The sequence below is a fragment of the Setaria italica genome, chromosome VIII (genome assembly GCF_000263155.2).
Source record: "Setaria italica strain Yugu1 chromosome VIII, Setaria_italica_v2.0, whole genome shotgun sequence".
In the NCBI taxonomy this organism is placed as follows: Eukaryota; Viridiplantae; Streptophyta; class Magnoliopsida; order Poales; family Poaceae; genus Setaria; species Setaria italica.
In genome coordinates this window covers 32,593,373-32,605,522 of record NC_028457.1, presented here as the reverse complement: position 1 = coordinate 32,605,522, position 12,150 = coordinate 32,593,373, and the positions used below count along the sequence as shown (strand labels likewise).

The 12,150-nt window shown below is 44.3% G+C and overlaps 2 protein-coding genes across 2 annotated transcripts; both read left to right on the top strand.

The window, feature by feature from the left end:
• Positions 1–1,649: 1,649 nt before the first annotated feature.
• On the top strand, positions 1,650–6,639 carry LOC101759966 (transcription factor BHLH062). The gene is made up of 5 exons (XM_004979578.3): positions 1,650–1,855; positions 2,758–2,847; positions 4,227–4,342; positions 5,280–5,407; positions 5,844–6,639. The coding sequence occupies exons 2-5, from the start codon at positions 2,774–2,776 to the stop codon at positions 6,333–6,335; spliced, it is 810 nt and encodes a 269-aa protein (XP_004979635.1). The 5' UTR covers positions 1,650–1,855; positions 2,758–2,773; the 3' UTR covers positions 6,336–6,639.
• An 835-nt stretch (positions 6,640–7,474) lies between these two features.
• Positions 7,475–8,668, top strand: LOC101759561 (xylanase inhibitor protein 2-like). Its single transcript, XM_004979577.4, has one exon. The coding sequence runs from the start codon at positions 7,625–7,627 to the stop codon at positions 8,507–8,509; it is 885 nt and encodes a 294-aa protein (XP_004979634.1). The 5' UTR covers positions 7,475–7,624; the 3' UTR covers positions 8,510–8,668.
• The last annotated feature ends 3,482 nt before the right edge of the window (positions 8,669–12,150 follow it).

The window sequence follows — 12,150 nt, the reverse complement described above, 5'->3', positions numbered from 1 at the left end:
AGATATTCACAAGTTTGCATAATATCCAAATTGCTAGAATATTAATGCCATAAGGTGATACATTGTATTAGTTTATGTGTTAACTTATGAAATCACAAAGCTATACATGACACATAATAAAGGCAAGGTGTCCATGTGTCATCCTTCCACGACATGTAAATGCCACATAGCCCCCTTAGGTGTCGTTCCTATGATTTTCTAAAGCATGCAATTGCCAAAATAAATCAAAACTTCATCACAAAGGCATATATTTTTTGTTATAAATAGGGGGATGCTGCCTCAAAGGGCTAACCACTTGGCCATTGCAAGGTGGACTCACATTGTTCCTCTTTGCGTCTTCCTTGTGTATACTCACATTTCTTCTTAGCTTAATGAAAGGCCGCCGAAGGTGGTCACAGATGCAGGGTAAGGTAACACCACCACCACCGACCACAGGAGGTGGAGGACTACCGGTCCCATGGTGGGTAGCGACACAGGGTGAGGAGGCGGCGCTACCATTGGCCAACGGAGGTGGAGGACCATCGCTTCCATGGTGGCTAGCGCCGCAGGGTGGGATGGCACCACCACCGGCCTTAGGAGGCGGAGGACCGCCGTTTCCACGGTGGCTAGCGACGCAAGGTGAGGCGGCGCCGCTACCGGCTAAGGGAGATGGAAGACCACCGCTTCCACATTGGCTAGAAGAGGCACTACGAGTTAACAGGTTGGTGTTGCAGCAAAATTCAGCCATAAATTTACTCGGAGGCATGTAAGAACTAAGAAGGGTAGGACGAACGTAGGGTTGAGGGCATAGAGGACGGAGGAGTCAGGAAAAGAAGTAGTGGAACACGGGTGAAAACACGAGTTTACCAAAGTGCTCACCAATATTGGAGATACCGTAGGCAAGGTAGTGGTGACAGGGGTGGTCGGTGGAGAGGGTTAGAGTGTAGGTGTTCGAAATACGCTGCCATAAAAAAAATTACTCGATATTCAACAGGTACACATAAAATTGTGCTATCACGCAGTTAGCCTACGGGGTTTCTAAAATATCCTTAGGCCTTGTTTAGTTCCCAATTTGGAAGGGGTAAAATTGACATTTTGCCATAAATGCGCAACTGTAGCATTTCGTTTGTATTTGTGAATTATTGTCCAAACATTGACTAATTAGGCTCAAAAGATTCGTCTCACAAAGTACAACAAAACTGTGCAATTAGTTTTTGATTTCATCTACATTTAGTACTCCATGCATGTACCGCACGTTTGATGTGATGGGAAATCTTCTTTTTGCATAGTGTCGAAGTTGGGATTTTGGAGGGAAGTAAACAAGGCCTTAGTTTTAGATATACTCCTACTGGGTAGTGGAAAGCATATTTCTTATTTTTTGAGCTATATTAACAGTCTTAGTAATAATAATTCGTTTTTCCAGCAAAGTAAAGTTGATCTCCATGTCAACGTGGCAAAACAGTGTCACAGATCAATGAAGCGACCTGGATGGGACCAACTCAATCCCATCCCAATCCACCGGGAGCTTTCATTCATCGTCCAGTCCCGATCCAATCCTACCAGTACCAGAGCTTTTTCCTCATCCATATCTGCGTCGACCAGGGAATTCCCGTGGCCGGTGGGGCCGGCCGCGACGCCATGTGTCGCCGCGCTGCCGCCTGGGTCACCCAAGTGTGCGGGTGGGTGGCCGCCACACGCTCGCCGCGCCCGCGTGCGTGTGCTCGCCTCCCTCCCTCCATCCCCACTCCCCCAGGCAGCCGTCCCCTGCACTGCACCTGCCCGCGCGCATCCGGCCACCCTCCATCCCCGGTCGTCAGCCACCCCAGCCGGCCGCCGCGGATCGCCTGGCTGGGGATCAAGATCCGCCGAGGCCGAGGTACCCGAGCCGCAAAGATCGTTTCTTGTCTTGATCTGAATTTGGGTGGGCGTGGGGGACCAAAGCTTGGTTCGGTTCTTTGTGCGGGCATGGCTCAGTGGGTACGGAGCAGGAAGGGTAGTAGAAACTGGGTTAGTTTCAGATGGATTCATTGCGAAAGCTGGTGCTTTGATATGGGTGTTGGATTGGTTGCGCGGTTCTTAGTTTAGCTGCTGCGGAAGGAGAGAAAGACGATGGTTTCTTGAGGAGGGTTTTAGGGAGAAGGGGTCTGTTTGGTGTGTTACAGGGTTGCTTTGGTATGCTTTGAAGTGTCTGTATTGGATTCTTTGTGTGGATTGAATTCGGATAAAGTTAGTAGGATTGGATTGGCTTCAGCTTGGTGATGGATTGCATGAGCAGCTCATGGTTTTTGGTTGTTGCTGCAAAAGAAAGAGTAGATTGATTGATTTATCTTCTACTGTCCTGAGGATTCTTTCTGTTGTTGGATCGGTAAAGTTGGCCGTATTTGATAGGTTATTGGAGCAATTGGTAGTAATACAATACTAGCAATTAGCGATTGAGTTCTTGATGCAGTTTCAGATGGATTTTTGTGCTGTCGGTCTGATCCTTTGTCCCAAGCCCACACATAAACTTTATTTCTTGATGTGGTTATGTGCGGCTCATATAATTATTTGAGACATACAGTGCTTTTGGTTCATATTTCTTTTCTTAGGGGGTTAAAAGTTTAGTTCTTTGTGGTATTGTGAGCAATTGATAATGCCGTGGTATAGCTTCTCATCAAACCCCAGAGTTTTTAAGTGGATTGAATTTGGTGCTCTGATAGCTTGCAGCCTGTATTCGCTGGCCTTTTTATTGCACTTAGTTTCATCTTTTTAGTGCTTAAATATCCATTTATGATGCAGGAACATTAATCTGGGAATGGTGGCTGACACAGAAAGCTCAGATTTGCTACCTGGAAGTTCAAATGCTGCTGCTGAGACGCCTGTTCATGGGTTAGCCTCTAATTATAGGATAAGTAATACTTATTTCATAGCAGTAATCCTTGTTCTTTTTACAGTATGGCTGATTAGTCTAAAACGCACGTGACCGTATTTGTTCCTGTTTTAGATCATCTCCCGGCTCTAGTTGCATGTATCTTTCTGAAATTATGAATTTTGCTGTAGTGTCTAAAGTATATAGCTACAAAGGCATAGAAGAAAATGATCATGAACTACCATGAAGATGAACCTAAGTGCATTTACTACTGCATCAGCTGTTAGTCAACTACTTATCTTGGGCGATTGTTGTAGAGAAAAACACTTGCATACAAAATATTAATGTCCATCAGATAATTACAATATCCTCACATTCTTCATTTGATCTACTGCAAAGTACACTGATTAAAATGAGAATTGTTCATTCATGCACAATATAAGCTACACTGATCTGTGAATAGATGTTTCAAAGGCAAAAAAAAAGTATTTATGGTTAAATCTTGCATTCCTGTTCTACCTTCTAGTTTGACTTAGTTCTCTTCTTCACCTATTAAAGTTCTTTGGCTAGTCGCTCTGCTGCTTGCCATTTTCCATGTCAGATGGAGTTGTTTGTTTTTATAGCTTCATAAGTGAGCAGGCTCATCTGGTCCCATAGGCTTGTCACTCTCACCTGAATGCACATAAAAGCTAGACTAGTTAATGATTTAAGGTGTTTGAACTCACAGGAAGTTGTGTGTTTTATTTTTCTGCCTAGATTTTGTGATCCTTTTATCTGAAGTCACAACAAAATTTGATAGGGAAAGTTCCCTACATATAAGGAATAACTCACATGTATATTAAAGTGACCAGAAGAAATGTCATAGAACTAAAGAGTAAAGACTGTGTAGGAGTAGGACAAGATCTGTGCAGATGGGTTCCTGCTCCTTTAATCCTGTAGTAGGACCTCTAAGCTCTGGGACAGAGTCATAAAACAGGTTTACAGTTTAGCACCTCTAGTGAAATTTATAGGTCACTATTTGCCCCATTAGAATGAGATCTATATATGATAGTAGTTGTTGTCAGAATGCTATTGTTTTAAATCTCAATCAAGTTGGAAAATCAAAGAAACAAGTGTCAGTTTACAATTTTATATGATACTGACACTAAGAATATGTTTTGTTCGAAGTTGATATTCAGAGATCTCTTGGAGTTCAGATTTACCTAGTCTCTTAACTGATAATAACTCTAAATTGCCTATTTTTATATTTCAGCATTGGAATTATTCTGAAATATAATCCTGTCCATTCTTTTCTCATACTTATTTGCTCTAGTGTAGTAGTTAACCCCCTCACTCAGCCTACCCATTTTTATTGCTGCTGCACTTTTTCCCCTGTTTCCTGAAAAAAATTCTGCTCCAGGTCTCTTGATCAAAGATCTCAGGAAAAGACTCCAAAGAAAACTCATAAAGCTGAACGAGAGAAGCTCAAGCGTGATCAGTTAAATGAACTTTTTCTTGAGCTCGGCAGTATGCTAGGTTGGTACAGTATGCTACGTTATAGAATTAATTTACTCTCTTGAGAATATATCAGCATCAGCACTTAGATTCCATCATTCTGTTCTCCATTTGAGCCAGGATACATGCACTTTCAGTGAGGACTGTAATTATAAATTAAATTAGCTTATATTCTTCTTTCAAGAACCCATGTGCATAGTATATCTGCACCATTTGGTATATCAATGTGTCACCTTAGAGAACTCATGTCATTTTCCATTCCTGTCTAAAAGGTCCACTGACCCCATGTGAACATCTTGAGTGCTCCACCCCATGTTAATGTTACTCTGAGAACAAAATATTAAAGCCAGAAGTTGTCATCAACTTGTAATTTAGCCCCTACAAGTTTCCTTTTATTGATTCTGAAAACTATTTGCAATCCTTTGCTTCTGTTGTTTTCATTCTCCTTTTTCTATGGATCATCATACTATTGCGTCTTGAATAAGCCAAGCCATTAAGGATATCCTTGTGTCGTCTTGTACATCAGCATGCTAGCACCATCTGTACTGAGTACTTTTGTGATTGTTGCCATGCAAAGAACTGCTAATTTGGCTGCCAAAGTGCTACTTCTAAATTTTCTACTGCGGCACTTCTAAATTTGCTACTGCTTCAAAGTTAATGTATGTTTAATCTATTAATGTTATGCCGTGCTTTTGAATGGAACACCACTGTGGATAATCCTTGCTGATGTACCATGTGCTCGTGTATTCTGATGGGAGTGCCATCTGCTGAACTGCATACTTATGATGAAAATTGGCGCTTTCTGCTTTGCATCATGTGCCATAAAATATGATTGCATAATATCATGTCTTCCTGTTGCTTGCAGAACATTGCCTTTATTTTACAGTTCTCTGTGTTAGGGTTGTTGGTTTGGCTACAAATAACTAAGGCACATATCAACATAGTTCTGCTATTGCAGATCTTGATCGACAAAATACAGGAAAAGCCACGGTATTAGGTGATGCTGCGCGAGTACTGCGAGATCTGGTTACTCAAGTAGAATCTCTTAGAAAGGAACAATCTGCTCTTCTATCGGAACAACAATATGTGAGTTTCTGAATTCAAGCACTTTATATTCTTGATCAAAATTTTTGAAATGCTATATGCTGCATGAATTCTTGTGTTTGTCAAAGGATGGAGACAAATTATAGACCGAAAGGAAAAAGGGGTTTATTGCACACTTTTTAAAACCAATATCTTACAGTTATTACTTTCCTTGTTGAGAAGGATAAAAACATCTAGCTTGAGTCGTTCCTCTAAAAGTAGGACACATTATCTTTTGTGAGTCCAGCAAATGATTCATTGAAACTAACTGGAGATGCGAAACTGACTGACATATTCAATAGATTTTAGTTAATTATTCATCATTCTCATTTGAGGCTACTACACTAATTGCACCGCTTGTTTGATGTAACACTTTGGTAGATGTTTCAGATTACTATCTGTATTGCACCTGTTAAGCCTAAAGTATACTGATTGACAGGTCAGTTCAGAGAAGAACGAGCTGCAAGAGGAGAATACTACACTCAAATCCCAAATATCAGAACTAGCAAACGATCTCTGTGCAAGGATGGGGAGTAGCAGTCTCAGTCTAAGCAGTCCTGGGATGTCACATCCAGTGGCGAACGCTACAAGTCCTGATTTGGCGACTCACCCCATGCCACATCACATGTGGGGCAACATTCCTAATTTAAGCTCTGTAGCCATGGCGCATCAAACGACTACAGTATCACCAGTGCACAGTCAGCATCACTCTGCCAATGATGTTGAAGTTTATGCACCACCGCCTCAGGAGCTGCAGCTCTTTCCAGGGACATCCTCATCACCAGAGCATGAATGTTCAGGCATCAGAAGCGCAGCAACCAACTCTTCAAGCCTGACAGATTCTTTGCCAGGGCAGCTTTGCTTAAGCCTTACACAATCATCTCAAGAAGAAAGCAGCAGCGGTGTGTTGGGAAGAAGAAAAGAACGGTGAAATGCTTAGCAGATTGCTGATGCTGGAATCAGTATTTGGTGGTAGTGATTGCCCTGTAAATACTGAGAATCCCCTCCCTTCACTGATTCAGAACTAATGTTATAGGTGCCCTGTACTGAACTGTGACTCTGTAGCGCTTGTTCTACAAACTCAGTCTGCCTTTAGTTCTGATGCTGATCAAACTGATTCAGGAATGTTATAGTTACTCTGTACTGAACTGTGGCCAGCGCTTGTTCTGCAAATTCCCAGCCATATTTGGCGGGCCAGCTCATATATGTGCTCGGAAATAGTTGATTCAACAGCATTATTGTGCTATGTTATATGTTGTCAAGAAATATCTGCTTTATTTTTGTTCAAAAAGACAATTAGAAAGATCTAAAATGTTAGAGCGCTTGGTAACTCCAAGCATAATTCAGGGGGCGAAACCAAAGCACATGCGATGATTTTTTTTTACTTGACAAAATGGATAGTGCATACCTGCCAAATAAAAGGCTGTTGCTAACTGGGCTGTGCTCTTTTAATTAAATAAGCTTGGGCCAGTACAACTAGTAAATTCAAAGCCCATACGCCCTCGGCCCTTCATTATTCTAGTTCTAGTATAGAAAAAGGAGTATAGTTCTCTTTAGAGTATCACATAGAACTATACTTACTCTAATCTAAGCCAAAAAACGAGTGTATGGACATACAAAAGTTGGTGTACAAATACGAGAGTAGCCAGCTACACGCGCACAAAATAAAAAACTACAATGACCAAACTACTAATACATATTTTCTACAAGAAATTTCTATCACATTTATTGCTCCAACAATTTTTTGTCTAATCTAACTAAATTTTGTTACTAACTTTTCTAACTTACTGTTTCGAACTAAATTTTGGAAAAAAAACCCCCCGGTAAACGTACTCGGTGGGCCCTGAAGCGAAGTGACCCTTCCACAGAGCCTCTCTCTCCGCATGCTTCGTTGTCGGCTCCAGCGGCGCGCGGTCAACGCCAACCTCGCCGGCTATCTGGCGCAGCCGCCGCGGTCAGCGTCGTTGACCACCGACACGCCCCCACACATGTTCAGCGTGTGCAAGCTCGTCTAGCGCTGCCCCCCACTCTCTCTCTCTCTCTCTCTCAGTGATGAACTGATGATGCATGCTTCCGCGTCTTATCTTCTGCAACGTGATAACATGTGGGTTAGGTAACAAATCATATGCTCATCTTCTTCCCCACCCGATCTCCTCGCATATAAATCCTCGTGCTCCGCGTTTCCATCTCGATCGCAACCGGACCACCACGCACACCACCATGGCGTCCCTGCGGTGCAGCCTCCTCCTAGCTCCCGTCCTCCTCCTCTCCATGCTGGCGGTGGGGTCACTCGCTGCCGGCCCGGGCAACATCGCCGTGTTCTGGGGCCGGAATAAGGACGAGGGCACGCTGCGGGAGGCCTGCGACACTGGCACCTACAACACCATCCTCATCTCCTTCCTCACCGGCTTCGGCGGGCACGTCGCCCCCTCGCTCGACCTCTCCGGCCACCCGCTCGCCGGCGTCGGCGACGACGTCAAGCACTGCCAGTCCAAGGGCATCCTCGTCCTCATCTCCATCGGCGGGCCCGCCGGCGGCGCCAACTACTCCCTCCCTTCCCATCAGTCGGCCGCGGACCTCGCCGACCACCTCTGGGACGCCTACCTCGGCGGCTCCCGCGCCGGCGTGCTCCGCCCCTTCGGCGACGCGGCGCTCGACGGCGTCGACTTCTACGTCGACCATGGCGGCGCCGCCGCCGCCGACCACTACGCTGATCTCGCCAGGCGCCTCCACGGCAGGAGCCGCGGCGGCTACCGCGGCGTGACGCTGACGGCGACGGTGCGGTGCGCGTACCCGGACCCGGACCTGACGGCGGCGCTGGCGACGGGTCTGTTCAGCCGCATCCACGTCCGGCTCTACGGCGGCGACCTGAAGTGCGAGTGGGGCCAGTTCGATTCGTGGAACAAGTGGGCGGCGGCGTACCCGGGGAGCCGGGTGTTCGTCGGCGTCGTGGCGTCGCCAGAGGCGGACAAGGACGCGTACCTATTCCAGAAGGACCTCTACTACGGCATCCTGCAGTTCGCACAGAAGGTGCCCAACTATGGAGGGCTCATGATCTGGGACAGGTACTACGACAAGATGAACCACTACATCAGCAGCAGCTAAATTATTAAACCTTCGGTCCACATGGAACTTAATGTTAAAAGTTTGTTATCCGCATATAAAAATGGAGGAACTCGTGTTATAAGATCGGACACTGAGAGAGATTGTCTTTGATGTAATAAAGAAGAGAGACTCCATCTACATTATATGTTCAGAGTTTTCTTTGGTTAATTGTGCGAGAGGCGAGCGAGAGGACGAGTTCGGTGTTTTATTTTAAGTCAAAGAGGGGTATTATAGCCTCCATTATTAATTACTACGCAGAAATACCCGTACATTGCTACGGGTCCTTACTTACTCTCACGTTATTATTCGATTGTTCCAATATGCTGGCTTCGCTTCACAATGCGTTGGTGCGTCTCTTTGCAAGTATAGTAGTAGAAGATATTTGTGGGTATTTTGATGTCATCTGTTTATTATGTGGGACCCACATATGGAAATAAAAAAATTCACCGCTTAACCTCCGCTCTATCCATTCATTCGATTTCCCTCGTACTCATCGTCATCCAACCAATTGTTGCATCTTCGTCCATCGGCACCACCCGCATCTTGCCCCATGCCATTGCCCAGGCGTTGCGCATCTTGCCGTCCTCGCCGTCGCCTAGGCAAGCACTCGTCCTCCCCGTGCCTAGCCTCATTCCTGTTCGAGCGCTAAGCCACAACGCCTCTGGCCACCATGAGCAGGAGTGCGTCCTCCTCTTCTTTCGTTTCCATCCACCTTCCTTCTATAATCCACTTCAAATCGTTCCAATCAAGTGCAAAATCGAGCCTTCAATTGCTTGATGCCCCCCTCCCTAGCGCCATGCCCTCGATAGCACATGGCTCTACTTGGTTGACTGCAAGGAGAACTTGGCTCCTTGTTTTCTTTCCCTTCCTCCTCTCTCCTTCACACCTAAGGTCCAGGTGGGGGATAGAGCGTTCAGCTCGAGGGAGCAGCGCTAGCGCGAGTGGCAGTAGTGCGTGTTGAGCGCGGGGAGGATTGGCCACGTAAGCGACGGAGGGGTGGCGCGCGTCCCGCGCTGCCGCCGGCGAGTGCGCTGTGTGGGCGGGACAAAAGAACAGGAGCAAAGTTTGGACTTTGGGTCAATTGCAGTAAAGTTTGGGAACCTTTTCGTAAAATCATCAAGAACTATTCCAAGGACTGCGGGTTGATTATGAAAAAGTTGAGAATTTTTTTTGAAAAAACTGTGACGGTTGGAAGAAACTGCTGCACTTTAATATTAGATAGAGATTACAGAAGATAAGTATTTAATGGCGTGTGTGCGTGCTACTATAGGTTTAGTGGTAATGCCCAACAATGATACAATGAAAATGACTGAACGAGATGGTTCCCAGCACTATCCCAAGCTTCAGGATCAGCAACAGTACTGCAACAGCAAGAATCTGCTTCCGACCTGCTTCTGATTATCACAACATAAGCTTGTGCATGCGCACATGCAGTTGACCGTGTATGACTGAAGCCAGCTGGCATGGCTACGAATTTCTTTAGTCGGCCTGTTCGCTTCAGCTTATTCGACTGGCTTATCAGCCACCAAATAGTGTTTTCCTCTCACAACAAATCAGCCATTTCAGTTTTTCAGCCAGCTTATAAGCTCAAGCGAACAGGCTCAGTGTTGCACGCTCACGTCATGTCTCCTCATGGGTCTCGACCTCGACTCTCGAGCAAAAACTCAACCAAGTAGATCCGATCCTGAGTCATGCACAGTAGTAAACATGTACCGCTGGACAGTGTAGCAGCCAGCAGGAGCCAAGGGAGTGTGGGCTGATTTACAGATTTAGAAGCTGTTTGATAGGAGGGGCTAAACTTCAGCAGGATCACATCGAATGTTTGAATGCTAATTAGAAGGACTAAATATGAGGTAATAACAAAACTAATTGCACATATGGAGTCTAATTCGCGAGACGAATTTATTAAGGCTAATTAATCCATCATTAGCAAATGGTTACTGTAGCACCACATTGTCAAATCATGAACTAATTAGGCTTAATAGATTCATCTCGCGAACTAGACTCCATCTGTGCAATTAGTTTTATAATTAGACTATATTTAATACTCTTAATTAGGAGCCAAACATTCGATGCGATATGTGCTAAAGTTTAGGACGGTGTTCCCAAACACCCCCTTAGGCCGATTGCAATTCCCTCCATCCTAAAATATAGCTACGTTTAGAATTTTTCAAAGTTAATTATTTTCTTCAATTATGATATGAATAACGAAATAATCATAGAGATTAATAATATAAAAATGATGTTAGTAATATTTTTTTTCTTTTTAAAATAAATTACTTTTAGAGATATTGTTGGTCAAAGTAAAAAAAGTTTAACTTTGGAAAAACCTAAACATAGCTATACTCACCTCAAGTCAAAGTAAAAAAAAAAGGTTTAACTTGAAATGCTTTGTTCACTCTGCTGTCAAAGTGTTCACTCTGCATAGTCTGCACGAAGGTTGAAAGACCGGCAAAATGGGAGGAACGATACGTGGGGAAGCAGAGAGCACAAGGGTCAGGAGAATTGTTTTTTGTTTAGTTGCCTGCAGCCTGCTTTGGAATTGCTATTAACATTATCCAGGTCACATGCAAGAACCCTAAAGAGTATGGATCCCGTAAACTTAATAGTCATTTTTGCGGGTCTTATCGATCAGTCATTTCTGCGGAGTATATGTCTCAAAAGTTACTATTACAGCGTGGTGGTACGGGCATAATTGGAATGGGCCATGAAATTCAATGGCAGCATGTACTTTCTCCCAGATCACACAAAAGTTGGTCGACTCCGAGGAGAAATGCATGACGAAACGGCAAAAAGGTAATGATAGGCCACGCATATGTGAAATCTCAGTAAACATGTTTACCCTTTTCACTTTTTCAGGGGTATCACCACTACCTCTGGGTTCTAGCCGGTATGAGCATCATTTGGCCTCACTCTAGTTCGCCCATGAGATTTCGGAGAAAGCCAAATGGAGGCTCGCTTTCAGAAACCAGTACTTTTTGATTTGTCAGGTAGGAAGGCGGTCAGGTTTGTTCACATGGATCAAAGCAGATTTTTCAATGCACTACAAGAAAGCAATTTGCGCTGGCGGGTAGAACACATTTGTGCTATCAGGTATCGCACCCGCCAACAACCTTGAGCCAGCCTAAATACCGTTTGTGCTGGCGGGCGTTCGCCAACACAGACCGCTCTCTGCTGGCGGGCGACATTAGCCACCCGCCAGAACAGATGGTTTCTGTGCTGGCGGGTACTTATGCTGCTTGTCAGGAATATGTATTTTCCCATTCAATATATTATTTTCCGTGAGTTATTTATAATTTTTATTTTCCGCTAGTTTTTAGCCAAACTGTCAAATTGAAACATGTATCTCCAACCATGTAACAACAAACTTAAATAATAAATAATTCACATTATTAAAAACTGCATTGTACATAATATATAATTCACATTATTAAAAATCTAACATTTGGAATAGAGCTTATTTGCCACGCTAATATTAAAACTACTACGCCCATCTACGAAGATTTGTGCACTCGTCCGCCATCAACATGCCATCTTTATCAAAGAATGCTCCATCCTCATGACAAATCTCGCGTAGGATGAACCTCGCCATGTCCGTACAGATATTGTTAATTTGTTTGTCTTCGATCTTGTTATACTTA

Bases quoted from the DNA above. Each gene is read 5' to 3' on its own strand.
- LOC101759966 (XM_004979578.3), top strand. From the start codon at position 2,774: ATGGTGGCTGACACAGAAAGCTCAGATTTGCTACCTGGAAGTTCAAAT. The intron at 2,848-4,226 runs GTTAGCCTCTAA...ATTCTGCTCCAG, and splicing joins GCTGAGACGCCTGTTCATGG to GTCTCTTGATCAAAGATCTC. The intron at 5,408-5,843 runs GTGAGTTTCTGA...ACTGATTGACAG, and splicing joins TTCTATCGGAACAACAATAT to GTCAGTTCAGAGAAGAACGA.
- LOC101759561 (XM_004979577.4), top strand. From the start codon at position 7,625: ATGGCGTCCCTGCGGTGCAGCCTCCTCCTAGCTCCCGTCCTCCTCCTC.